The 25,016-nt window shown below is 63.3% G+C and overlaps 1 protein-coding gene across 7 annotated transcripts; it reads right to left on the minus strand.

Moving 5' to 3' along the window:
* Positions 1-11,147: 11,147 nt before the first annotated feature.
* Positions 11,148-25,010, minus strand: SLC17A9 (solute carrier family 17 member 9). 7 transcript variants are annotated; one of them, XR_014149009.1, is made up of 15 exons: positions 24,855-25,010; positions 19,633-19,830; positions 19,132-19,271; positions 17,736-17,835; positions 16,343-16,473; positions 15,703-15,799; positions 15,373-15,469; positions 14,624-14,711; positions 13,767-13,801; positions 13,278-13,393; positions 12,918-12,973; positions 12,732-12,761; positions 12,062-12,211; positions 11,837-11,952; positions 11,148-11,313 (listed from the first exon to the last, which is right to left on the minus strand). XR_014149009.1 is itself a non-coding variant. In XM_081832444.1 (15 exons), the coding sequence occupies exons 1-14, from the start codon at positions 24,917-24,919 to the stop codon at positions 11,888-11,890; spliced, it is 1,368 nt and encodes a 455-aa protein (XP_081688570.1). In that variant the 5' UTR covers positions 24,920-25,010; the 3' UTR covers positions 11,148-11,325; positions 11,852-11,887. The 7 variants fall into 7 exon arrangements, 5 of the variants coding, with proteins under 5 accessions (XP_081688570.1, XP_081688569.1, XP_006737957.1 ...); XM_081832444.1 differs by having other exon boundaries at positions 11,148-11,325; positions 11,852-11,952; XR_014149010.1 differs by having other exon boundaries at positions 11,148-11,325; positions 11,852-12,211.
* Between the last annotated feature and the right edge of the window lie 6 nt (positions 25,011-25,016).

Genomic DNA, 25,016 nt, shown 5'->3' on the forward strand with positions numbered 1-25,016 from the left:
CAGGAGCAGCCAAACTGCCTGTGCGTGCTTCTGCATCAGATTGGTCTCCTCTTGCTCACCAGCAGAGAGGGTCCCCCACCTCTGGGGCCACCACAGTCTGGGGACCCCATCCCCAAATGCCTGAGCATGGGGGATGGCTCGGAGCGGTGAACAGTGCCATCTGCGTCTGCCCATAGCATTCAAGGTCCACACCCAGGGCCAGGCTGGTGTGGACACCACAAAGGACACGGCGTGGAGGGCCAGATCCTGGACACCAAGGGGAAACTGAGCCCTCTCCAGCCTGAAGTGTCTGCCCAGCCTCAGAGGCAGGGGGAGGGGGCACGGCACGGCACCTTCTGGGGACGTGGTCTGGGCCACTGCGGGTCCCGATCCTGTTCCCAGACAGGCTGACAGTCGGTGGGCAGGGTTCCTGCACCCAGGGCCCCCCAGCTGGCTTCAGATGGGCCCACCCCACCCTCTTCAGTCTCATTGCCCCCTCTCCAGCCCTGTCCCTCCCACTGCTCACCACCCCCTCCCCCACCTCCTGCCCTTCTGCACTGTCTGCAGGCGCTGGGTGGGAGGACAGAGATGGACGCACTTGACCCCACCGCAGGTTAGCCAAGGCACCTCTGCATCCCTCGATCCGTCCCCACCCCTAGGCCCAGGGCTTTCTGGGGAGCTGGAGGAGTGAGGAAGATTCCAGAGGCTTCCACGTGCTCCACAACCACTCCCAGACCCGTTCCCCCAAAATTGCCCAGAGGAGCGTTGGCCTGCAGCCCTCTGCACCCTCCTGGTTTCTGCACCCTGTTCTCAGAGCCCCAAGTACCTTCCCATCTCTTCCCCATCACCGCCCAGGGGACCCTGCTCGGACTCCCAGCCCAGGCGAGCCCGTGTCCCCATCCCCCAGAGTGCTGGGCAGGACCCCATCATGGATGCCTGGCGTCAGCACCTCGGACAGGGCCAAGGCCTGGGGAGCCCAGCAGGAACCATGGAACGTGTTCAGGCCGTGTCACCCCAACTCCTAGAGGGCACAGCCGCCAGACAAGACTTCCCTGCGGAGGAGGGTGGCAGCAGGGGCTGCACCTGCTCAACTGGCCCCGGGGTGGGGCGGGCATCGCAGCCTGCACTCCCACACCGCCGTCCACTCTAGATGCTGTGTCCTCTGCCAACTTCTTCGAACAGGGACATTTGTTCTCCTCTCAAGGAGACCGGCTCCTTGGGACAAGCTTTCATGTCCCCAAAAAGGCACTAGTAGACGTGAAATGCGCTGCCAAGGCCACCCGCATGTGGCTGAGCGTCTCAGGCTGACGCTGGGTCACCTGCGTCCCCCTGCCCGTCCCCCCCAGGTCTGCGGCTGCGTCTTCACGGGTCTGGGCCCCAGAGCCCCCTCCGCTAGCAACACCAGGACCCCAGCCGGCTGGTTTGGGTTCTGCTTCTCCTCTTACCTTTAGATGTTCAGCAGCATGAATATTCTGATTTTTTATTTAAAACTAATTTGGAGTTCTCGCTCTCTAAGGGGTTTCTAATCACCAAAAACCGCCTACGGCAAGAGCTGATTGACAGGCCAACGTGGCCACTTCTGAAGAACAAATTGGCCATTGGCAGTGCCACAGACAAAGGGAAATGCCAAGGGCTTGTTATTTATGAGCTATTAGGGAGAATGCGATTAGCATCTGCTTCCCACATGGGCAAAAACACCTGTCAGACATCAGGAGACCATAAAACAGCACACGTTTAATAGTTACTTTGTTTAAAAAGTCATTAAAATTGAATGTCAGCTAAAACTTAGGAAAACATTTATTCTTCAAACCCCTTTGAATCTTGCTGGTGAGCACCAGACAGAGCTATTTCTGTCTGGGACAGAGACACGAGTTTGTGGACAGGGAGGTGACTCCCCTAGGACGGCATCCGTGACAGAGCAAGGCTTTAGGGAGGACACGTGTCCAACAGGGCCCCCGATGAAGTCCAGGTCCTGGTGGGGTGGAGGTGCCTGCCCCCGCCGCCTTGGGGCACAGCTGGCTGGACGGGACTACACTTCCCTCAGGGCCCTCTGCTAGGTCTGGAGAGCAGCCCATCCCAAAGCCGGCCGCCCTGTCTGGCCCCACTTGCCCTCCCCACTAGGCAGAGTCCTCGCTCCATGCTGACCACAGAGGAGGGGGGCTCTCCGCCCACAAAAAGACAAGGTGCAGGGTCCTCGCTCTCGCCTCCACGAGAGCTGCCAAGAAGCCACCAATTAGGGCCAATTCTGGAGACGGCTCCTGATGGGAACTCATGGGCCCAAGCCCGGGATCAGGTCAGAGTGGTGCGTGGGGCTGGAGCGGCCGCCAACCAGGCAGCTCCAAGGGGGTCTCCGCCCCGGAAAGTTGAGACAACAGTCCGCTTCCCGATTCCCACTGCTCGCAAACAACAGATGGTTCCTGGGACAGAAATTGGCCTGAGGCCCTTGCTGTCCACATTCACTATCCAATGTGGGTCAAATATTGAAGGCAAGCAAGAGGTTTGCACTGGGGATGGCAGGGGCAGGAAGCCCTGTTCCAGGCGAAGCCCACCATCATCTCAACCCCACTGGACAGAGGGGAAGGGAGACCAGGCTGGCCGGGGTCACGTCCCTGATCGTCACCAGACGGATGGGAGGAACGAGGCCCGGGTTTCAAAGTCAGGTCGGGCACAGGCGGCTGAAGCAAGTGACCAGCTAGCACTGGGGACTTTGGTCCAGCTGTTCTGGCCCCAAGAAAGTTGTTCTCGCTCAGGTTCTTGGCCCATCTTTACCTGGGGCCAGTATGGTGTTGTTGGGCTTGGCTCAGGGCTTCAGACCTGCCCAGGACAATTGGACAAGGTGGACATAGAGACCCCAAGAGAGGCCGACGTTCTAGCTGGCCAGCTTTGACCATGTGGCCGATGGGGCAATGGACCAAGTAGCGAAGGCTTGTACGTTCTTCACCTTCATGAATTAACCCTGGGGAAAGTCATGTCAGCCCAAGAGACGTGGAAATGTGTGTGGCCACGGGGAATGATGACCAAGGACTTCGGCTGGCTCCGTGAAGAAACTGCAGGAAAGCCCGTCACATGATGGAAATGTCCTGGGGCCAAGGGGGTTGGGGTCTGCAGCTCTGGTGTCCTTTCGCGGAACAGCTCTCCTTCCCTGCAAAGCCATCATCCCGGGAGAAGGCAGCAGGATGACGATGGGGAACACACAGGAACCCCGAGGGCCCCATCCTGCCGAACAGACCAGGGCTGCTCAGGGGCTCGTCCCCGACCCCCTCACCCAGCTCGGCTGTGAGGACTCGGGGACTCAGGGACTCCCGAGGAACAGCGGTTTGGGAACACAACGGTGGTGAGCAGCATGGAGGGCTGGGTCTTCCTGTCTCTGTCCCTGTGCTAGAGGGGCTGGGCAAGGGGACTCCCCAGCCCCAAATTCCCAAAATGACTTTCAGAAAATCTTTTGGACCTCATACTGTTGAATAACACTCTAATCCCTGTAGGACAGGGCCACTGTCCTGCAGGAACAGAGGAAGGAGCACCGAAGATTGGACGCTGGCGCACGGCCAGCTGGAGCCGCCTGTGGTGAGCATCCAGGGGCCAGGGATGGAGACGCCGGCGAGGGACACGGGCCAACACAGTCACTGCCCCGGACGGCGGACCACATGGCCCCATGCATTCTACTTTCCCAGCAGAGTGTGTCACTGCGCGAAGTCCATCAAGGAACATCCTCAAACTGTGGAAGGAGAGCAAGGACGGCTCAGGGGGGCTGATGGTGCCGCGCACACCCCTGTGCTGCCCGGGAGCCCAGTGACAGCAGGGCCCGCCTCCCGGGGACTGACGCCTCCCTCGAAGGGGCTGGCCCCTCTCTCCCTACTCTCCAAGGAGGTTTGGCTGTTCTCAGACACCGGGCAGGCCCCGTGACCGTCCACGGCCTCTGTCCCTCCAGACCCGAGGAGGGCAGCTTGCTAGGGGCACCTGCCCGGCCACACGCATGGGTGAGGGGGGCATGGGGGACACTGCACCTCACTGGCCTCTGAGTCCCGCCTGTGCCCCCGACGTTGTCGCTGAGGGGACACTCACAGGGCATCGAATTAGGCAGTGAACAACCCAGTGGCAGCGAGTATATTCATGCAGCCACCACCTCTCTCATTCCAGAACACTCCATTACCCCAAAAGGAGGCCCCGTAATGCGTAGCAGTCACTCCCTGTCCACCCCAAGCCCTGGCAAACACCGATCCGTTTCCCGTCTCTGGGTTTTCCCATAATGGGCTCATAAGGTATGTGTCCTCTTGTGTCAGGCGTCTCTCACTCCACGTCATGTTTCCGAGGCTCATCCACGCGGTAGCGAGTGCCCCTGCCTTACCCCTTGCTGAGACCGAGTGATGCGCGCGGGGTGGGTGGGCGCAGTCGGGGTGCCCGTTCACCCGCGGACGGATGTCGGCATGTTTCCCGCTTCTGGCTGCTGTGTACATTCATGCCCAAGTGTCTGAACACGCTTTCATTGGTCTCGGGTGCAGACGAGGAGGTGGAGTTGCTGGGCTGATCTGGTGACGTCACATGTAACCTTCGGAGGAGAGGCCGGGCGGCTTTTCCGGTCCGTGTAAGGGCTCCCGCTCCTCCATGTGCTCGCCAACACTTTCCACGGTCTGTCTGCGGATTCCAGCCGCCTGGTGGGCGTGCACGGTGCTCGCCCAGGTGCGCTTGTGTGTCGGCGAATGATGACATTGTGCATCTTTCCACGGGCTGTTGTGTGCCCCAGGGTTCACGGTCCCACGGCTGCCTCGAGGTGAGCAGGACTGAGCCGTTCGTTCTTGCTGGACACAGGGCGCCGGGGCGTCGTGTATTGTCTACACCGGGGCCTCCGGAGCCTCCTGAGCTCTGGCATTTCCGTTTCAGAGTCTCAGACACGGAGGACGTGGATCTCTCCCGAGCCGGGAGCGGCCGCCTTAGAGACCCCTTGGGCTGGGCCCCCGCACACAAGGCCGGGCTGGAGATTTGCTGCGGAAGGTCACAGGGGTCTCGGCGCCACTCTGTGGGGAGGGACGGAGCAGGGGAGAAGTTGGGGTGCATCGCAGCCACGGCAGAGGTCTCCCTGACGCCACAGGAAGCTCTGGGCCTTCGATGGGCCTCAGCACGGTCCAGCTGAGGCCAGGAGGGGGGCCTCTGCTCCTCATGCTGACACGTCTTGGGAAGCAGGCTGACTGTGGGGATCGACCCTGGGAAAGGGGCTTGGCCTGAGTGGGGTCTGGGTGGCCCACAGCACTTACTACGCCTGCAGGGCAGCCTCACCTGGACTCCACGGCCCTGGGCTCCGGGAAGGTGCAGAGAAACCATTCTGTTATGGCTGATTTGTGTCCCCCCAGTCCACCCGTGGAAGCTCTAACCCCCAGGATCTGGGAAATGGGGTCTTCACAGAGGTGATTAAGTCGAAATGAGGTCATTGGAGTGTGCCCTACTCCAATCTGACTGTGTGCTTGAAAGAAGAGATCAGGACCCAGACGCAGAGGGAGGAGGAGAGAGGCCTCGGGAGGAGGCAACCGGCTGCCACCTTGTCCTCGGACCTCCAGCCTCCAGAGCCATGGGAGAAGCCTGTGTGCAGCACTTTGTCCCCGAGCGAGCGCGGGACACGGACCCATCCTGAGGGCACTGGGCTGCTCCCTGTGGAGATGCCTGATGCTTGGAATGAAAAGCTTGCAAACAGGCAGGAGGAGGGCAGACAAAAGAAGAGTGTCCTGCGGGTGCTGCAGGTGCTGGGGGCGGGCGGAGCCGCAGGGGCAGCCGCAGTTTCCACCGGCTTGTACGTGGGGGCCTGTCTCCCAGGCCGCCTCTTCACGCGGGGCAGGAGGAAATAGGAAGACACACTCCCAGCATGAGTGCTGGCTGAAGGCTCTCCAAGCCAGACGAGGAGGGAGGACGCAAACCCCTCACAGGGTTGCAGGACGGCAGTTAATGCTAATGTGTTAAATAATTTAATCGGACAGGCTGTATTTCATGCCGCACTTCGCTGGCATTTCTAGTGGGCATCCCCGTTGGTCTGTCCTTGGCACGGATGCTGGCCTGGCCCTTTCCTAAAGCGGCTCCTGGGTCCTCCGCCCACCTGAGCAAAGGAGGCATTGCTTCTGCGAGGGGTGGGAAGTGGGCATCAGTCAAATTCTCTCTGAACAATCATCATGAGCAAAGAGTGGCTGGGGACCCTCCAAACGTAGCTGCTGACCAGTACGGGGCGTCCTGCCGAAGGGCCCTCCTGCCGTCTCCCCAAGAGAACAAGCCCGTCCCAGGCCCAGCTCAAACACATCTGGACACCCCAGCGCCCACCTGGACGGGCTCAGCCCTCTCCTCCCTCCTAAGGGAATCCTAACCAATCACCCCAAACCCAGGCTACTTTCTGTCCACTGTTGTACCCTCCCCGGTGGCCTCTGCGTTTGGGCACTTGCAGGGGCTCAGCTGGGCCATTCAGTCGGGGGTCCCTCAGGCAGTTGGCCTGAGGGCCTCCCCCTTGTCGCCCTCAAGGCCTGACTGGACTTCCCACAGCATGGCGGGGGGTCCAAAGACCCAGTGTCCCAGAGGAGCCTTTCCTGGCCTAATCCAGAAATCACCTTCTGGTCTTAGAGCCCACCTAGATTCACGGTGCTCAAGGGAAAGAATTTGAGGGCCTGCGTTTGAAATAGCAGATGGGCTTCTCGGGGCAGAGGGGTCTCCCTGCCCTGTGCCCACCTCCGCCTGAGGTGGGTGCAAGGCTGCCTGATCGTTGGGAAGGAAGCAGCCCCCAGGCTTTCTGCCACAGGTGTCCCAGTTCCTCTTGATGCTGGGTATTTCTTCCCTGCCGACCGGGGGGGTGGGCAGAGCGCTCTGCACGTGGGCCGGGACCCCTGTGCCCGGCTTCCATGGTGCCCTCCACCAAGGACCCCCCGGGCCAGGCCCCAGGCGGGGTGCACGAAGGAGCACTGTTCATGAGTGCTGCCCTCCGAGCCCCTGTCTAGTGGGGACCCCCGCCACACCAGGGCTGTGTGCCTGCGTGTACACGTGTGTGTGTTGATGAGTGTGTGTGCACGCGCAGGTCTGCTGGATGATGGGGTGGGGGTGATCAGGCAGAGACAGAGGCCAGGCCAAGATCTCGAGGTGGACAGCACAGGCGGGGCCAAGAGCAGGTGCATCCGAGCAACCGCAGGCGCCAGGCAGGAAGGCTGGGAGGACACGCGGGGCCCGGAGTCCCAGCAGGAGTCTCTCCCGCTGCCCCTGGCCCCTGTCTCTGTGACCTCGGCAAGAGTCATTCAGGAGGTGGTCAGGGTGACGCGCACAGGACACTGGGGGACAGAGGCAGAGGCAGAGCAGGACAGGGGTGTGGTCCCGAGCTGGCTGGTTGCATCTTTGCGGGCAGGAGGCTTGTGGCAGGAGGGGAACCTGAGGAGTCTGCAGGTGACAGGTGTGGTGGGCTCAGGATCTGCCTGCTGGGCCCCGGCAGGTGCGAGGAAACACCCCACCTGGCTCACGGTGTCAGGAGCAGGCCAAGCGTCCTCCCGTGCCAGGCACAGTTGTGGGTGAGTGTCGGCCCTGGCCTTCCGGCCAGCTACTCGGCCAGGCGGAGATGCAGAGCCTGGGGCAGATGCAGGGTCAGCACCGGCCCCGGGGCGTCTCCCTCCAGCTTCTAGCCCCTACTTGAAGGACTCGGGGGGAGGGCAGCGAGGCTGCTTGGTCAGGGCCAGCAGCTCTGGCCAGGGTCCCCCCACTGGCCTCGGACCTCACATGGCCCCATATGGCCACCACCTCGGGCTCAGGAAGGGTGCCAGCTAGACTCGAAGGAGGATCAGCCTGGGGCCACTGACCCAGGAGGGGCTGGAAGGCGAAGGGGTCCAACACAGGGGGACACGGCTCCCCTGCCCCCTGCACCGGCCTCCCCAACAGCTTCTTTGAAAGTTGGGAGTGTCTTTTGTATTCCAAAGGCCAAAGGGCCACGCTTGCCTTTAATTAAAATGCACGTCCTTTAATTAAAGGCCCTATAACACATGAAGGGCATCCACTGAAATAGGACGTGTGACACAGTCATTTCCCTGCTGTTAATTACTAATTAATGAAGCTATTTCAATTAATAGCTTCCCCACCTCACTCCCCCTTTGACAGGCCCCGCTGTGCTGGGGCGCGTCCTAGAATCAGACTCCAGCTCCCGCACCAGCAGCCGTGCTGAATATTCATGCCACGACCTCAGTGCCTTTCAATTAAACATAATAAAATAAATCCCAGTCAAAGTGCATCCCAACATGGAGCTCATCTCTCCTTCCTCGGGCACCGGAAGAGGGTGACCGGATGGCCCACTGCAGATGGTCGGGACAGAGCATGGCCTGGGGAGGGACGATCTGCTGGGGGGGATGGTGTCCAGGAGTCCCCAGGGGGCAAGTGGGGACCCCCAGGGCACTGTAGTCCTACAACTGAAGGACAAAGCCAAAAAACGGGAGGGTCAAGGACAGTGGTCCAGAGAGGTGGGGGCCGTCCACATGTTAATTACGAATCTTAAGTGGCCATTAAAGATCCTGCTTTAAAGAGACAGGGAGGGGCGCCTGGGTGGCTCAGTCGTTAAGCGGCTGCCTTCGGCTCAGGTCAGGATCCCAGGGTCCTGGGATCGAGTCCCATATCGGGCTCCCTGCTCTGCGGGAAGCCTGCCTCTCCCTCTCCCACTCCCCCTGCTTGTGTTCCCTCTCTCGCTGTGTCTCTCTCTGTCAAATAAATAAATAAAATCTAAAAAAATAAATAAATAAAATAAATAAAGAGACAGGGAGGGGCGCTGAGCGTCTGACTCTTGATTGTGGCTAGGGTCATGATCTCAGGGTCGTGAGATCCAGCCGGGCATCGGGCTCGCTCTGAGCCTGGAGCCTGCTTGGGGTTCTCCCTCTCCCTCTGCCCCTCCCCCCACGCCCCCTCCAGCTCGCACTCTCTCTCTCTCCCCTTCTCTAAAAAAAGAAAGAAAGAAGGGAAAAGTGTCCCTTATGGTGACCAGGAGGGGTCGGTCCTGCATGGTCCTGCACGTGGATGGGAGATGAAGGGAGGGCACCGCGAGCGGCAGCCTGGACCCGCCCAGGAGGGACATCAGGTGGAGGCCATTGTTCCCAGAGTCGAAACTCCCACAGTCCCTGCTGCCTACTTGCTCAGGTGGGAGGACGACTCCCCTCGAGGAGCCTTGCCCCTGAGGACCCAGGGTCCCCAGCCCTGGGGAAGGGGTGGAGGGGGCGAGCCCTGGAGCTGCACGCTGTGGCCAGTTAACGGTGGGGGCGGAAATCCCGTGTGCGGGAGCGCCCCAGCTCCTTCCCGGCCCCACTGCGGTGGCCCGCCGCCCACCCGCCCTCGCCGCACGGCCCCCCGCACCTGGAACCTCCTTTCAACAGTTCCCGCCAACGGAGCCGAGAGCCAGGAGCACCGCCTGATGTGGGCACTGAGCAGCCAGGGCCGGAGGGTACCTGCGCGCGTTAGTGGGGGCTGGGGACCACCGCTCGGACCGGCGGGCTGGACGCGGCCCTGTCAAACGGCGCCCTCTGTTGGCTAGTTGTGGGCGGCAGCTGCCTAGGCCTCCCGAGGGGCCTCCAGGGGCCGGCTGCCCAGGCGCATGCCCGCTCCCGCACCGCGGTGGCCCGAGCCCCTCCTCTGGGCAGTGGGCGGCGAGCTGGGTTTAGTGTGTGCCGAAGGAGGTGGGCACAGCTCTACGCCCTTGGTCCTGCTGCTTCTGCCCCTGTCGCCCGGCCCGACCCTGGCCCAGGGCCCCGTCAGCCAGTAGGACCCGCCAGAGCTGTTGCCGGGGCGGGGATGTGTCCAAGCCCGCGGGCAGCAACCACACCGCCCAGGGCTGCCCTCCCACCCTGCCCGAACACCCTCTTTGCTACCAGCACCCTCCCTGCCGGCAACCACGTGCCCCAGACTCTGTGGAGCCCTGACCGAGGCCCAACATTGGCCTTGGGAAGGGTTAGGGAGAGCACACCCAACTCCAGGAGGGCATTCCAGACCAGGAACAGCAGTGCTGGGAGGAGGCCGGGCCCCTCTGCTCAGCACCAGGCCCGTGTCCCCCAAATCCCACATGCCAGCCTCCCTCCTCCGACTTTGAGGAAGTGACCGAAGCGGGACTCAGTGTGGTGTCCAGGAGGCCTGGGGCCTTGGCTCCCCTTCTGAGCAGACCCACCATCGCCTCCTGGGTCCCACATTCCCGCAGGGGCTCAAGGTCTGAGACCCTGGAAGACTGAGGAACTGCAGAAAGGGCCACCTTCTCGCTTGGGCTCTCAAAGACTTTACGGCTCGCTGTGGGTTAGAGACACCCATGTTCTCAGCAGCATTATTCCCAGAAGCCGAGACGTGGAAACAAACCAAGTGTCCATCCACAGAGGAACGGATGCACAAAATGAGGCCCATCCACCCAGTGGAGTATGGCTCAGCCTGAAAAAGGAGGGAAATTCTGACACCTGCTACCACGTGGAGGACATTACGCTCCGTGAAACAGGCCAGTCACTGAAGGACATACTGCGTGAGGGACCCAGAGCCGTCACATCCACAGGAACAGAACGTGGACAGTGGGGGCCGGCGGCTGTGGGCAGGGAGGGGGAATGCTGTTTAATGGGGACAGAGTTTCAGTTTGGGAAGGTGGAAGATCCCAGAAACGGCTTGGCCCGCGGGAAGAGCTCAGCTCCCGTGTCCAAGGGCTTGAACGTGCTTGGTGCTGCAGGACGTCCGCCGCGGGGACTCTCAGGGGCTGGGTTCCTCCGCCACAGGGGTCGCTCAGGAAAACCTCCAGCCGAGGAACGCGAGAACGCCAGGGCCTTTGTGGTAAAGTGACATTCCCAGCGCACCTCCATAAACAATTGGGCCACAGCCAGGAGGCCAGACTCGAGTTCGGTAATCAAGAATCTTTCAGATTCTTTCTGATCCAAAGTGGGACAGCGGAGGGAGAAACAGGGAAAGCTGCCCGCCGTCCTTGTGGAGTGCACCCGGGCCCTGCGGCCCGGTTCTGTGGGTGCCCGCTGCGGGGGGCAGCCCACTGCAAGGCCGGCGGCTGGGTCCCGGTGGGAGAGGGGCCCCACCTGCCCCGCCCCCGCTCCCCCGCTTGGTCGCCTCCACCTGTCTACAACCTCTGCCTGCTTCCTCGGCTTCCCGGCAGTGAGCCCAACAAATCTTTGCTGCATGTTATTCTTTTAAAAAAAGAAAGAGTAACAGTCTTCCTTTTCCAGTTTAATAGCCATCGTTTAAATAAGTCTGGGGTGATTTTTCCACATTCTTAGATTCTTTTTTCTACGTATACATCTTGCAGGATCTGTTATTAATTCCCAAGACGACCAGATCCTCTCTTAGGAGAGAAGGACGATGCAGGAGGGCTCCCTGGTCCTGCGGAGTGCCCTGGGCAGGAGAGGGACCCACAGTCCCCTTACTGCTGGCGTCAGTGGGCCCAAGGGAGGCAGAACACTTCACGAGTGCCAAGGGACCCACGGGGGATGCCGGGGGGGTCCCCAAAGATGGGCAAGGGCGTCTAGCCCACGGCCCACCCACTGAACTTGGAGAAGCTGAAATGCCCCTAGCAGCCCCTAACAGGCTTCATGAGAGCTGCAGGTCCCACCCAGGGCAGCTCCCCTGGGGACACGTGGTGATGCCAGGAGCCAGTGTTGGTTGTCATGACTGGGGGGTCACCTAGTAGATGGGGGCCCCGGATGCAGGCCCAGTGCACAGGACAGCCCCCCTCACCCCACGAAGAATGATCTGGCCCCATGTGCCGAGAAGCAAAGCAGAGCAGGTCTGGGGGGAAGAGTCCAGCCCCTGCAGGGACGGGCAAAGCTCCCACCATGGGGACCGCAGGGGCACGTGGATCTACATGGAACAGACTGTGTGTAAAGACACAGCCACTGCTAGAAACACTAACTCCACTCACCCCTGACAGTCCACGCACCCTGAGGGGAAGGCACGATCACCTCGCTGGAGAAACTGAGGCCCAGCCAGGGCAGCCCGGCTTGGCTAGGTCTCGCTTTCCCCCTGCTTACACATCTGGGGTCAGGAGTGGGAGGCTCTCAAACAGAGCCCGTCACCCCAAGGCAGACAGCACTGAAGGAACGGTCAGGCTGGGGCAGCTAGAGGTCCTCGCGGGTGGGGCTCAGGTCCACTCGCTGGGCCTCTCCCAACAGCAGGAAGGTGCACAGCCCCAGGCTGCTGACGGCAGCCACCAGGTTGAACATGGACGTCCAGGAGCCCGTGGTCTCGATGAGGTAGCCCCCCAGGCACACGCCCACGACACCTGCAGCAGACGGGGGTAGACAGGCCGAGTGCTCCGGGGCCGTCCCGAGGGCAGTGCCGAGGAGCGCAGCTGGTGGTGGGGTTCCAGGACGGGAGGCCAGGGGCGGCCTGAGGGACAGAAGCTGAACTCAGGGGTCCAAGCCACCAGGCCAAGGGAGGGCCGGCATCAGAGGGTCTCAGAAGGCCAGAGACCTCACAGGCTGCCCAGGAAAATGACCCTCACAGGTCCCTCTGCACCCCCCAGGGGGAATAAGCCCCATCATTATCATCCAGGCACTCAACCCCAGGAACCCTGGGCCTCGAGGATTTGACTCACATCGGTGGGTCAAGTGGGGGCTGGGATACGCACCATCAGAAAAGGGAACACCATGGAAAGTGGCTGGGTTCTTGCCCTGGACCAGCTCCGTGAGCTGCACTCTCCCCTCCCCACTGGTCTGGCACTGTGGGACCCTCGATGGTGCCATGCCCACCCTGCAGGGCTGGGGCCGCCAGGAGGCACCCCAGCCCAGCCCACCTCTCACCTGCCAAGGCCCCAGCTGTGTTTGCCACACCTGCGAACAGGACAGAGGAAGAGAACAAGGACGGGTCACAGGAGGCCCCCCTATCCGGGGGCAGCCCTGGGGGCCCAGGGAGGGGGCAAGGCTGGGTGAGCCATGCATGGGTGGGGAACGCAACTTCCTATTCAAACAGGGACCAGCGGTTCTCACCAAACAGAAAGCCGGCACAGGATGGGGCCAGGTCCTGGATGTTGACCGAAATGCCGCTGTGGGAAAGAGGAAAGGGGTGACCACGGGGCGGCTGTCACCCCCCTAAGCCCAGGGCTGGTCCTCTGAGCACCTGGAGCCTAGAAACTGCCAAGTGGGTACTCAGAACCCAGCCCAGCCAAGGCCTGCCCGCCATGCTGGGGCACGAGACCACACCAGGGGCACAGCCCCACTCGGGCCATCGTGCCCACCCTGGCTGTCCCATCCCCACCACGACACAGTGCAGGAATCCACTACCAGGATGAAACAAACAACAGCGGGCAGCATGGGGCAGCTCTGGTGGGAGGGGCGCCCGGCCCTTACCTGTGGTTGAAGGTCTGCAGGCCAATGGACGCTGATGCAAATACCACGGACTTACAGAAGCTTGAGGTGTGACCCAAACACAGGGCAAAGACGCTGGACAGCCCGAGGCCCATCACCTGCGGGAGAGAGGGTGGGTGGCAGGGCATGGGCTGTGGTGGACACCTGGGGTGCCCTGAACAAGGTCCGGGGGGAAAGCCCCTCCCAGCCTGCCCTGGGGATGCGTGACACGAGGCTCCTGATAAGCCAGCCCCACTGGTCGGACTGAGAGGGAAATGTGAGTGACCAGGCCCAGACATGTGTGCCAGGGCTCAGGGACACAGAGAATCCAAAACAGAGCTGGGAGAAGCGCCTCAAGTCAGCCAAGCCGTCCTCCAGCACTGACCCAGGGCACCCTCCAAATGCTTTCTGGGCTGGGTGACTGGCGACACCCCTTGGGTCCCAGGAACCAAACAGGGGTGTCCAGAGAGACCCATCCCACCCTCTCCCTACCTGCATGAACTTCCGCACAGCGATGGTCCTGTAACCTGAGCAGAGGGAGACGGGGAGATGGTCCCATTGGCCCATTTGTGCTGAGCCCCTGAGGGCCCCTGATGGGGTCCCAGCCGGCACGGCTGCAGAGAGGGAGCAGGGAAGGAGGGGAAGGGGCACTCGGCTCAAGGTGGGGTGTCCCGTGTCGTGCAGGAGGCGTGTGTACACGCGTGTGCGCACGTACCTGCCCCGGGGGTCCTGTGTCCTGGGTGTGTGCGTGTGCACATGCACGTGTACACGTGTGTGAGCGCGTGTGCAAGCACGTGTACCGTGCACTGGGCGTGCACCTAGAGGATCCTCTAGGACACAGTCAAGCAGACACACAGAAGGAAGGCTGCTGGGATGGTTACGAATGTGCTTTCTTCACGTTTCTCCAAATCCTCTCTTTCTCCCACCATGAGTGGGTAGCAGTTTTGTAATTAGGAAAGGACTAACATCTAAGCATGCGTGTCTGTGAGCTCCTCGTCCTCGGGGGTGTTCCCTGGGGCCCCGGGCCCACATACACAGCCCACCCGGACCTAAGACCTCTGACCCCACCAAGTGGCCTTTCGTCCTCTGCAGAGGGTCGGGGCTGCATCCAGGCCCCGAGGAGGAGCTCCACGGTCACAGGACTCGGACCCTCTCACGGCACCCCAAACCCCTCAGGGAAACTGAGGCTGGGGGAGGCCAGCTCTGAAGGGATGGGGTCCCACACTGATGGGAGGTCCTCGGGGGACAAGGCCCCACATCCCTGTAGGACCCCCCAGGAGGGGTGCTTCCCACCCCCCAAGTGTGACAAAGCCGGGCTGGTTCCCAGTGGCCCCTTCCCCAGGGCTCACCCTGATTGATAAGATGGTCAGAGAGAAACCCGCTGAACAGACTGGCGGGAATCGCCACCAGCCAGGGCACCACGTTGAAGACCCAACCCTGCAGGGAGGAGGGAGGCCTCAGAGGGGACAGTCTGCATGGGCCAGGTGGCTGTCCACAGCCACCGATGCCCAGGATGGCTCTCCCCGCCCACAGGCTGGGCTCTCGGGCTCGGGGGCCTCCCTGGCCCTGACTGTCCCCCACCCTGGCCGAGCTCCAGGTCCACCAGCGCTGTCTCCCTGCAGACCGCATCTCCCTTGTGGCTCCCCACACCGTGACCGGGCTGAGCTGGGGGTGCAGGCCCACCCTGGGGATGTGCCACTTAGGGGGTCCTGGTCACCAGACGGGGAGGGTGGCCAGACGGCCGGGCTGGTGTGAGCCAAGCTGACCAGCAGGGGACACCCCTGCCTGCCCATGTCACGACCCCCCCCCAGCCCATCCTCAGAAATGACCATCCACAGACTGGCCGCTGAGCCATAGGGGCGGCTGCATGCGGTCCATCCTGGGAACGAATGCTGCGGGGGCGGCAGGAAGCCGCCCTGTCCTCACCAGCACGTGCCGGCCAGAGGTGCCGGCTGTGAGCTTGGGTGGGGCCATCGCAGGGTCACGAGCCCGCGGCCAGAACTGACAGAGTCCAGGCGGAACCAAGGGCCCCCGTGCATGCCAGGCACTGGCTCTGTGGCCCTCCCTCACCCCGTGAGCACCAGGGCGGCCCACCCACCTTGGAGCTGGGGAATGTCTCCTCAAAGAAGGTGGGCAGCCAGGAGAGGAGGATGAAGAAGGAGCACGCAGAGGACAGCTGGGAGAAGATGGCTGCCCTGCGGGACGGGCGCCAGGCTCAGGGTCCACACGCCCCGGCCCCACACACGGCCCCCCCCGAGCACGCCCCCACCCCGGGGCGGAGGGTGTGGAGCTCAGGAGCCAGGATGGGGTGGGGGGACCCACGCCCGCGTAAGCTCTGGGGGGGCCGCGCGGGGAACACCGAGACCCGCCAGGCTCCCCCCGTCCCGCGGCACCCCCCACACACTGTGGTCCCGAGACACCGGCTCACCAGACGGAAGGCTTTCGGAAAAGCTGCCTCCAGGGAACTTTGGTGTGCCTGGACACTGGCACGCCTTGCGCCAAGACACCCAAGGCCAGGATGAGATCTGAGGGGAGCAAGGTGTCCCACGTGAAAGCTACTCAGAATCGGATGACAGCACCACTCACAGCCGACCGGCTTCTGGGGGCAGCTCCTGGGGGCCGGCGCCCCGACAGCCCTGTGGCCCTGCCTGGCTGAGTGTGGGTCCCACCACGCCATCCTCCCAGCGAGCATCTTGGGTTGTCGGCATTTACCGTTGAGGGTCAACGCTCGTGTTGAGAAACAATGTTTCTCAGCCCTTCCCCTGCCCCCGGAGCCCCCAGGCCCTGCTTCCTGCAGTCCTCAGACCAGCTGCTCCTCCAGGGAGCCTGTGCCTGGAGAACAGCTATCCCCGTGTGCCTGCGCCTGCCCGGGCACAGCTCTGAGGCCGGAACCTGGCCAGAGCTGGCCCGAGAGCGGGCTTTCCTCAGGCTGCAGACGGGGCAGAGCCGCAGCTCGGCGTCCTGCGTTCAGCGGATGATGAGCGGCTACTGGAGCGGACGGGCGCCAGGCCCACGCCCCTCCCCGGGCAGCTGCGTTTGCCGGCAGTCACCCACCCGGCCACGGTTACCTTTTTCACTCAGCAGGTACCTGTCCACGTAACACACCCACAGCAGGGTGAGCCCACCGGAGAAGTAGAAGACACTCGGCCAGCCGCACCAGTCCAGGAGCAGGGAGCCCACGGCCCCCGTCACCAGCGTCCTGGAGGACAGACAGCAGCGTGGCCGTGACCCCAGGCTTCACTCAGGCAAGGCGACCCTCTGAGAACCCCAACCCCGCCGCGGGAGCTCGTCGCCAGAGAAGCAGGCTCAGAAGCCCCAGTCTGAACATATTTGGTGAAGCGTTTCAAGCTTTTGGGGAGACTTCTGGATGCCTCAGACCCGGGGGATGTGGGCACAGCCACGTGGCTGTGACGTGGCATGGGGGCCCTGCCTTGCTCTAATTTCTTGCTTCCAGGCCTTCAAGTTGGCCTCCCATTGTGGTGTGGCTCCTTCTAAACTAAAAAAGGCTGCGAAGAAGAAGGGGTGGTGTTGGGAACTCAAATAAAGCCTCCGTGCTGTCCAGCTTCACGGGGCAGACAGGCTGAAATTCTGATTTCTTTTTTTTTTTTTAATTTGAAATTCTCAGATTTCTAAATGCAGAAGCAACAGAGCCCAGCACAACGCCCGGACGCCCGGCGGCTCCCAGGGTCCCAGACACCCCCGTGGGGCCTCCCCTCCCACACACCCGGCCATCCGCGGACCTCCAGCCAGGACGGTTAAAGGAGAAGACATAGGAAGGAGAGCGGGGCCAGCAGGCCTGGGGGATACCTTCCCCTCACAGCCTCCGTGGGCAGAGTCTCTCCCTGTGCATCTCAGCGCAAGACCCGGGCCCAGGGCGCCTGGCTGAGGCGGGATTTCAGGAAAACAGCACGTCCTTCTTTGTGCAAGTTTGCCCCATGCAGTTTATCCAGAATTCCCGTTCCACTGGGCGCCCTGGGTTTTTATTTGGGCTGCTACTGGGCCATCCACGGGCACCCCCGACCCTCTGATTTCTTGCCTACATCCTGGGGGCAGTGACGTCAGGGGCCTGAGCCCAGGGGCTGCGAGGCCCCATCTGCACAGCAACATGGCCCTTCTCCCCGAGCGAGGCCTCCATGCGGGAGCACGGGAATCACGTCTGGACCGCGCCCACTGCCCCACTCCCCAGTGGACGGCACCCCTCTGGCTCCCCAGCACAGATGAAAGGGCCTCGGGGGAGTGGCCGCTGCCCCAGCCCACACGCCTCAAAGCCACACCATCTGCCCAGGTGCTGGGGACAGGACATGCACAGGGAGGCACTTTGCACAGGGATGGCGGGTCTCCCGCAGCACGGAACCAGCCGCCCGCATCACCCTGAGCCACAAACACGCCCACATGGCCTGTCCCTGCCCGGACCCCCTGGGCACACCCTCTGTCCCCCGGGCTCCCTGGGCCGGGACTTACCCGAACTGGGAGCCAGCCCCCACGGCACTGTAGGTGAAGGCTCGCTCGCTCTCTCGTACCTTCTGGGACAGCAGGCTGGTCAGCGCCGGGAAGTACACGCCTGAAACAAGCGGAGAGCTGTGTCCCCCAACAGTCAGCCGGGGCCAGCGAGGGTGGCCAGGCAGGGCTGGGAGCCAGGCTGGGAAGCTCCCCGGGACCCATCCGGGACGACTCAAGTTTGGGGTGTCCTTCTTGCTCACCTCACCCCCAAGGGACCAGCAGGACTCAGCTAAAGACTCTCAGCGTGGGGGACAGCTGTGCTCACGGTCGGGCCACCAGCGCAGCCTTGGGAATGACCCTGACACCGGCCTCGGGGCCACACCAGCCCCAGCGTCCTGGCGCTGACGCCCACACTCACGCCCACTCTCGCGCCCACGGCGCACGGACAGCCCTGTGCAGCCGTGGTGCCCCACGTGACCTTGCCCTGCGCGCCACCAGCCCTCGCCCTGGGGGGCGGGGAAGGGAGCTTGGCCCCTCCCTGTTATTTCCTTACAACTTCCTGTGACTCTACAATGATTTCAAAATCTGATTTTGCGGCTCCCTTTTCTATGCTCTTCTCTAAAAGCACCAGGAAAAGCTAAGAGGCCAGGGGGTGAGACAGGGCTTGGCCTTCCCATCAGGGCCCCGTCCCCCAGCCCACGCCAAGTGCCACCAGTCACCCAGAGTGATGGCTGCCCCTCGAGCCCCCCTACTGGGCCACAGACCGGCCTCCCAGGAAGATGGGTCAGGGCCACCTGGCTGGGCGCCCAGAGAGCCGGCTCCTGCCCAGAAACCCCAGCCGGCGTGCAACAGCCTGGCTGCAGGACCAGCCCCAGGCCACATGTGGGGCGCATGGGGTGAACTCACAGGAGCCGACTGCCCATGAGCCAGACTGCTGGGGCAGGTCAGCAGATCGGTAGCAATGTGGGTCCCGGGGGGCTTGGCCAGGGGGCAGCCTCTGCCCAGCCCCACGCAGACACTCAGCAAGTCCCCACCGTGCCCGCGCACCACGCTGACTGCCGCCCATGCCTCTGGAGCAGCCTCTCCGGCAGAGGAGGATCCGACGTTGGAAGGTGCCAGACTTGGCAGCGTCTCTAGAGAAGGCCCGGCGCTGCGGCGTCAGACCGGCCCGGGGGCCGCCCGCGGGCTCTGAGCCCCCACTCTGTGCCTGGGCCGCACTGCCAGCCCATGGCTCCGGAGACCTCACCACGGCCACACAGAGCCGCTGACGCCCTCTTCTGGTGTAGGCGCGCCGCACGCGGGAGCACAAGTGAGGACATGTGTGTGCACACGAGCACGCACACTCGCCCAGGGACGACGCACTCGCCTTGCTCTCCCATGGCTGAGACCAGGGGCGGCAGCTACCAGGTAGCCCTACCTTGGAGCAAACCCGTGAGGATGCGAGAGAAGGTCATGAAGACCAGGTGGGCGCTGCCAAGCCGGGCGAGCAGTGGGGTGGCGGCCGTGATGACCCCCCAGGCGGAGGCAGACAGCAGGATGACCTTCTCACCACCGATCCTGGAGGACGACAGGAGGACAGTGACGGGAGCTGTGCAGCCGGGCGGGCAGGCGGGCCGGGAAGATCCTGCCCGGGGGAACCAGGGCCCAAGCCTGCTCAGAGCGGCTCCGGGCTGGGCACGGCTGCCTTGTCCTCCTCTGCCGAAGCGGTGGGCGGTAGGAGCACAGCTGAGCCTGTCCGTCTGTCCCAACAAGCACCCCACTGGGCTGCCGGGGGCTCCTCAGGGTGCTGGGCACCTACCCCCCTCCAACCGCCACCCCCATGGAGCTCGGCTCTCCCTGGTGATGTCCTGTCTGGGGGGGCCCTTCCCCACACTCTGCAGGAGCCGCCTCCCCCTGCATGGGGGGCAGTGCTGCTCACCGGTCCCCCAGGTGGCCGCCCACCACCTGCGTCAGGCAGTAGCCCCAGAAGAAGCTGCTGAGCACGATGCCGGCCTCCTTCTTGTTCCAGCCGAAGTCCTGGCTCATGGAGACGGCGCACACGGGCATGCTGACGCGGGCAGAGTACAGCAGGCAGGTGCCCAGCAGCAGTGTCCCTGTCCACACCTGGCATTCGGGCCTGCAGGACAGAAGGGGCTGCGTCAGGCCCGGAGGGGCAGCATGGCCGCCTTCAAACACCTCGTCCCCCTGTCCGTGGCTCGGAGAGCACGGGCCGACACTGGAAACAAATCGCTCGCGGCAGCATAGGCTGGGAACAGCCAGACGGCCCGCAGAAAGGCAGGTAAGACAAACCACACCCGGAGGATTGTACCCCAGGACTGGCCGTCAGGATCCAAGCACCCAGCTCCCATGCAGCTGACAGCTCAGCAACCCGCCCAGGGGGCCCCGGGGCTGAGACCGAGGGAGGGCCTCCCACAGAGTGGGAGCAGGACGGTGGGTCCCCAGGGGGTCCCCAGGAAAGTGGTGTCTGCCCAGCAGAGGACATCGGGCAGGCGGTGCTGGGCGGCCAGCAGGGGGACACAGCGCTGTCGGAGTGGTTGGCTCTTGGAGAACCTGGGCAGGGGCGAAGCACTGCTGGCTGCCGGGGGAGGTGGCCAGGCAGGTGTGCATAGAGGGACGGTCCTCGAAACTCCTGGCCCGTGCTCTGTGATTGTCCCTGAGACCAGGGAAGTCAGAAACTGCCCCAGCCAGGAGGACATGACAACCCCATGCATGTGGGACCCTAGTGGGGTCCTGGAGCATCAAAACAAACAGCAGCAATCTCAACAAATGATGGGCTTTGGCTCCTAGTGCCGTGTGGACATTCGCTGACGGGACAAAGGCAGGACACGGACAAATGTGGTGGGAGGTACGTGGGCACAGGGGACCCCAGGTCCTTCAGAGTGACTCTGGAAATCAAGAACTGTCCTCAGAGACGAAGCTGACTTTTCAACGACAAGAGAGGGAGGAGCTGTGGGCGACACCCAAGCAGGTGGGAGATGGGCGGGGGCGCCCGGGGGGGCTTGCAGTGTCTGGGGTGGCGGGCGTGGCACCGAGGGGCGGGTGCTGAGGACAGCGGAGAGGCCTGGAAGCAAACCGGCAGGGAGCTCAGGGGTCCCGCCCGCACCAGACGTCCCCAGTGAGGCACAGGGGCAGGCGGCTGGCTCCTCCCCGGGGAAGAACGACCTCCAAGGCCTGAGGGCACCTTCTTGCCAATGGGTCGTGCCCACGCCAGGAACCGGGTCACTGGGCCTAATAAGCTGTGCCCGCCACCCCACAGGCAGGCCCCGACCTGGCACAGGGCCCGCCTCGCTGGGGGAACAGCTGACCAGCGGCACGTCGGGCTGCCCCCTCCCAGCAGGGTGGACGGCTGACCGTAGGAGCTGTCCTGGGGACTCATCAGGGGAGTGCGGGTTTGCACCTGCCATCCGTGGCCCGCTGCCATGCTGGGGCTCTGGTTGGGGCTGTGGACTGGCTTCTTCGAGCCTGTTTCCTCAATGAAGAAGGGCTCATGCCCATGACATCTGCCTCCTTCATGGGTCAGTAAACAGCGGAGTGACCAGCAAGTTCCTGATGTCCCCACAAGGAGTTATTGTCACTGCCCGGGAGGGAGGCAAGGCAACCATGTCCACATCCTCGGGCCGGCAGGTCCACGTGGGTCCACGCCCCCTTGCAAACCACCATGTTCTTTCCCACAGTCAGGGAGGAGGATGCACTCTGCACGACCAGGCCTCCCTGGCCGCCACCCTCCGCAGCCAAGAGCCGCTGCCCTTGGACAGACCGCAGTCCCACCAGCAGACACAGTGGATGCGAGGTTCGACAGCATCTCTCAGGGGTTTCAGGGTCCCAACAGCCCAGCCTGCTGTCCCCCAGCAGACCCATAACTGCAGGCCGGGCCCCGTGTGGGCTGGTTTGGGAACTCCGGGTCCAGCGTGCCAGCCAGCCCTCGATGGGCTGTGTGGTGTGCTGCAGTAGAGAACTCTGCAGGCGGAGAGGCTGGGGCACCGCCTGGGCCCGTCCCTGGGCTGCCATCCCTCCACGTGCACGGGGAAGAGGTGGGACCAAGATTTCCGAGGGGTGCCTTGGGTGGGACTCGTGGGCACCCCTCCGCTGCTCTCTGCACTTACACAGCAGTCCAGTGGGAAATAGGGTCCCCTGCTAAAAATATACCCAGTTCTGCAATTCCAGAAGCCGGACACCAGACCCTGCTTTGTCTGAGGCTGGGGGAGGGCGCTCCTCTCGGAAACTGCCCAGGGACCCCTCGTCGTCATGCCCCACACCCAAATGTTCCTGGAATGATTCAGAAGCCCGGACAGTGGGGCAGACCTGACAGGTGTCAGCGGCCTCCCCTGCTGGAGATGCCAGCATGGAGGGGCGGCCCGCAGGGCAGCTCACCGGCTCTCCCTCTGGGCTAGTCTTCCTGCCAGAACTGAAGACCAGGAGGTGGTGGCAGGGCAAGGGGCGGGGGTGGGGTGGGCATCCGTACTTGCTCAGTGCCCATCGGACACAGACGCGGGACCCCTAGGTGTTGAGACCGCTGTGGGCTCAGGCACCCATCTCCTCTGGGGTTCCAAACCTGAAGATGACACCCCCAACGTCTCCCTGGTGCCCATCCCTGGGCCTTGGCCGAACCTGGCCTGTGAGCACCTCACCCCAGGTGTCCATCCCAGGTGTTCATCCCAAGGGCAGCAGGCCTGTCGGGGACACTGCTCCTTCTGAGTAGACGCCCTGCTGGCCTTCCAGGGAGGCACAGAGCAACAGTCCAGACGGCCCGTCCGAGTCAGGCCAGCTGCCGGCCTGAGCCCTGTGGCTGCGGCTGGAGCCCCTGGGGGCATGCCTGCTCGGCGGCATCACCAGGGCTTCCAGATGCCCTATGCTGGGTGGCCCCCGTGGGCCCGCAGTCTTCCTGCGCCCCCGTGCTCGGGCTCTCTGCAAGCGTCCGTGTGCCTGCCCGAGGAGCTTTATTCCTTTCTGTGGCCAAAGCTGTGGAGGGTCACCTGCATCCAGCATGCCCACCTGGCCCTCGGGTGCCTCTCACTGGTGACCGTGATAGGCTGGGTGGGAAGTCCAGTCAGAAACACTGGAAGGCCGGCTGAGGCCGACCCACTCCAGAAGGTTGGCTGGTACCTAGAATACGGTGCTGCCCCTTGGCCTCCTTATGACCACAGGACGCCAAGGAAGGCCCCTCAGCATGCAGGCAACCAGTCTGCTCTGAGCCTGTGTGGGGCCAGGTGCTGTGTGCCTCCTCCTGGGCCCCGGAGGCCCCCCAGGCCCTGAGCCGGCGGGCAGTGCCAGCTAGGCAGGCCAAGTGACTTCCTCTACAGCGGGTGGGGACACAGAACGAGGAAGTCTGGCTGCAGGTGGGGACCCGACACAGACCGCTGCCCAAGGGCTGGTTAGCACGCCAGGCCCAGACTCCTCCATCCCACGGAGGGCTGCTTGGGAACACAGGCCACGGCAGGATGGGCCAGGAAAGCTTCATCCTGCTCACTTGGACTGGTCCTGAGCCTCAGGTCTGTGCCCCCAGCTCATCAGAATGCTTCCTGTGAACCTTCTAGAACCCCCTGCTTCCTGCCAACGGCCCTGTGCATGAGAAGCATCCATGGCTGAGCAAATGTGTGGTCACGTGTCCCTCCATTCAGAAAAGGGAAATGTGCCGGCGCTGCAGGCCAGGAGAGAACACACAGGTCCAAGGCCACTGGCTGCCCCCACCCCAGGGTTGCGGCTGAGGAGCGGCGGCCCTGCCTCCCGGGACCACGAGAGCAGACGTGTGGTTGTTGACACAGAGGGCACGCCGCATTGGCTGCAATAAACCACCACGCTCACTGTGACTGATATGACTGTCCACACAGGGGTGGGGTCAGCCTCGTCCCAGCTGAGCCCAGCTCCACCCAGGACCCCACAGACCTCTGGAGCTGGGGCGACCTCGCCTGCCAAGGGCCTGGGGAGCTGCAGGTGCTCCTTCCTGAGCCAAGCACAGAGGGAAGAAGTTAAGGCAGGGCCAGCCAGAGCCATTGAAACAGAACCTGAGAGGGAAGTTTGCAGAACATTCTATAGCCCTGGGCCACAACCCTCTGCCCACATGGTCGTGGAGCCTGGCCTGCCACCTGGATCAGCACCTCAATAATCGGGACGGCGGGGAGGGAAGACGAGAGCAAGGCAGGCCGCAGGGCACTCTGGACCCGGCCGTAACCCAGAGCACAGAGTCCTGTCCCAGTGTTTGCCTGGCAGGGAGACACCCCACTCTCCACACCCTGTCCTACAGGAAACTTCCAGCTTCTGAGGGCTACTTCGAAATGCCAGCCTCTCTCCATCTTTCCCACTAGCTTTGCCCTCATCTTGCCCCAGCCTTGGCGGGGGGGAGGGGGGGGAGGGGGAGGGCGGTAGGGCGGGGTGGGGGAGCTGCCCTTTAGGGGTTTCCTGCAAGCCTGTGCCTGGATGCAGGGGCAGGAATCAGCCGTCACCTACAGGGAGCAGGCTCCCCAGACTATGGGAGCTGGTGGACTGGCCTTGGGATCCCAGGGCCCGACTTTGGACCCAGGGTCCAGCTGGCTTGGCTGAGGGTAAGCAAGGGCTGAGGCACGGTGGTCTGGGGACTCAGACAGTCCCACCTCGTTCTTGGTTGCTGCGTGTCCCTGCCCTGGGGACTTCTGCATGTGGCAGTGGACGTGGACACAGAGTATAAAAAGGAGTGGGCGATCTGCCTAGGCCCCGCCCACAGAGGCCTGTCCACACACACACAGCTGGCAGGTGGGGGCAGGACTCAGCAACCCCCTACCTCCGACGGGCTCCCTGTCAGGTGACCCTGTAGGCTCCTCCTTGCCTTCAGGCCTGGAAATTCGTGTGGTCCTACCTGGCAGGGGTCAGTTCTAGGACTCACAGCTGTGCCTGTGAGCTCCCTCCCCGCCACCCGGGATGCTGCCCCCCCACCCCCAGGCAGACCTCCTGGGATACCTCCTGCCTGCACAACCCCAGGACCCTGGAGGGCCTGGAGAGGGCTCAAGGGGCACTCTGGGCCCTGGGACTGGATGGAAGGGAGGAGGGTCCTGGGTTGGGTCTGGGTACTGGTATGCTGACTGCTAGGGAAGTGCGCAACCCCAGGTGGAGGGATGGTGGCCTCGCCCCCTCCCCAAGCCACCACCCCGCCCCACACCTTGGCCCCACCTGGACCACTGGGAGTCCTCGGCCCCGTCCCTGTGGGCTTCTTCCGGCGGCGGCAGCGGCTGCATGGGGGGCGCAGAGCGTCCAGGTCCGGCTCCTGCCTGGCCGACCCACACAGGCAGCACCGCCCAAGGCCACGTGTCAGTCCCAGCGGCGCTTCCGTCT

The sequence above is a fragment of the Leptonychotes weddellii genome, chromosome 10, assembly GCF_054177405.1.
Source record: "Leptonychotes weddellii isolate Sample4059 chromosome 10, ASM5417740v2, whole genome shotgun sequence".
NCBI classification, from domain to species: domain Eukaryota; kingdom Metazoa; phylum Chordata; class Mammalia; order Carnivora; family Phocidae; genus Leptonychotes; species Leptonychotes weddellii.

Excerpts from the sequence above, each read along its gene's own strand:
- SLC17A9 (XM_081832444.1), bottom strand. The coding sequence starts at position 24,919 with ATGCAGCCGCTGCCGCCGCCGGAAGAAGCCCACAGGGACGGGGCCGAG. Across the intron at positions 15,800-16,342 it reads GTACCTGCTGAGTGAAAAAG|ATCTCATCCTGGCCTTGGGT; the intron begins GTAACCGTGGCC and ends TGCTCCCCTCAG. Across the intron at positions 13,802-14,623 it reads TGACCATCTTATCAATCAGG|GTTACAGGACCATCGCTGTG; the intron begins GTGAGCCCTGGG and ends CCCTCTGCTCAG.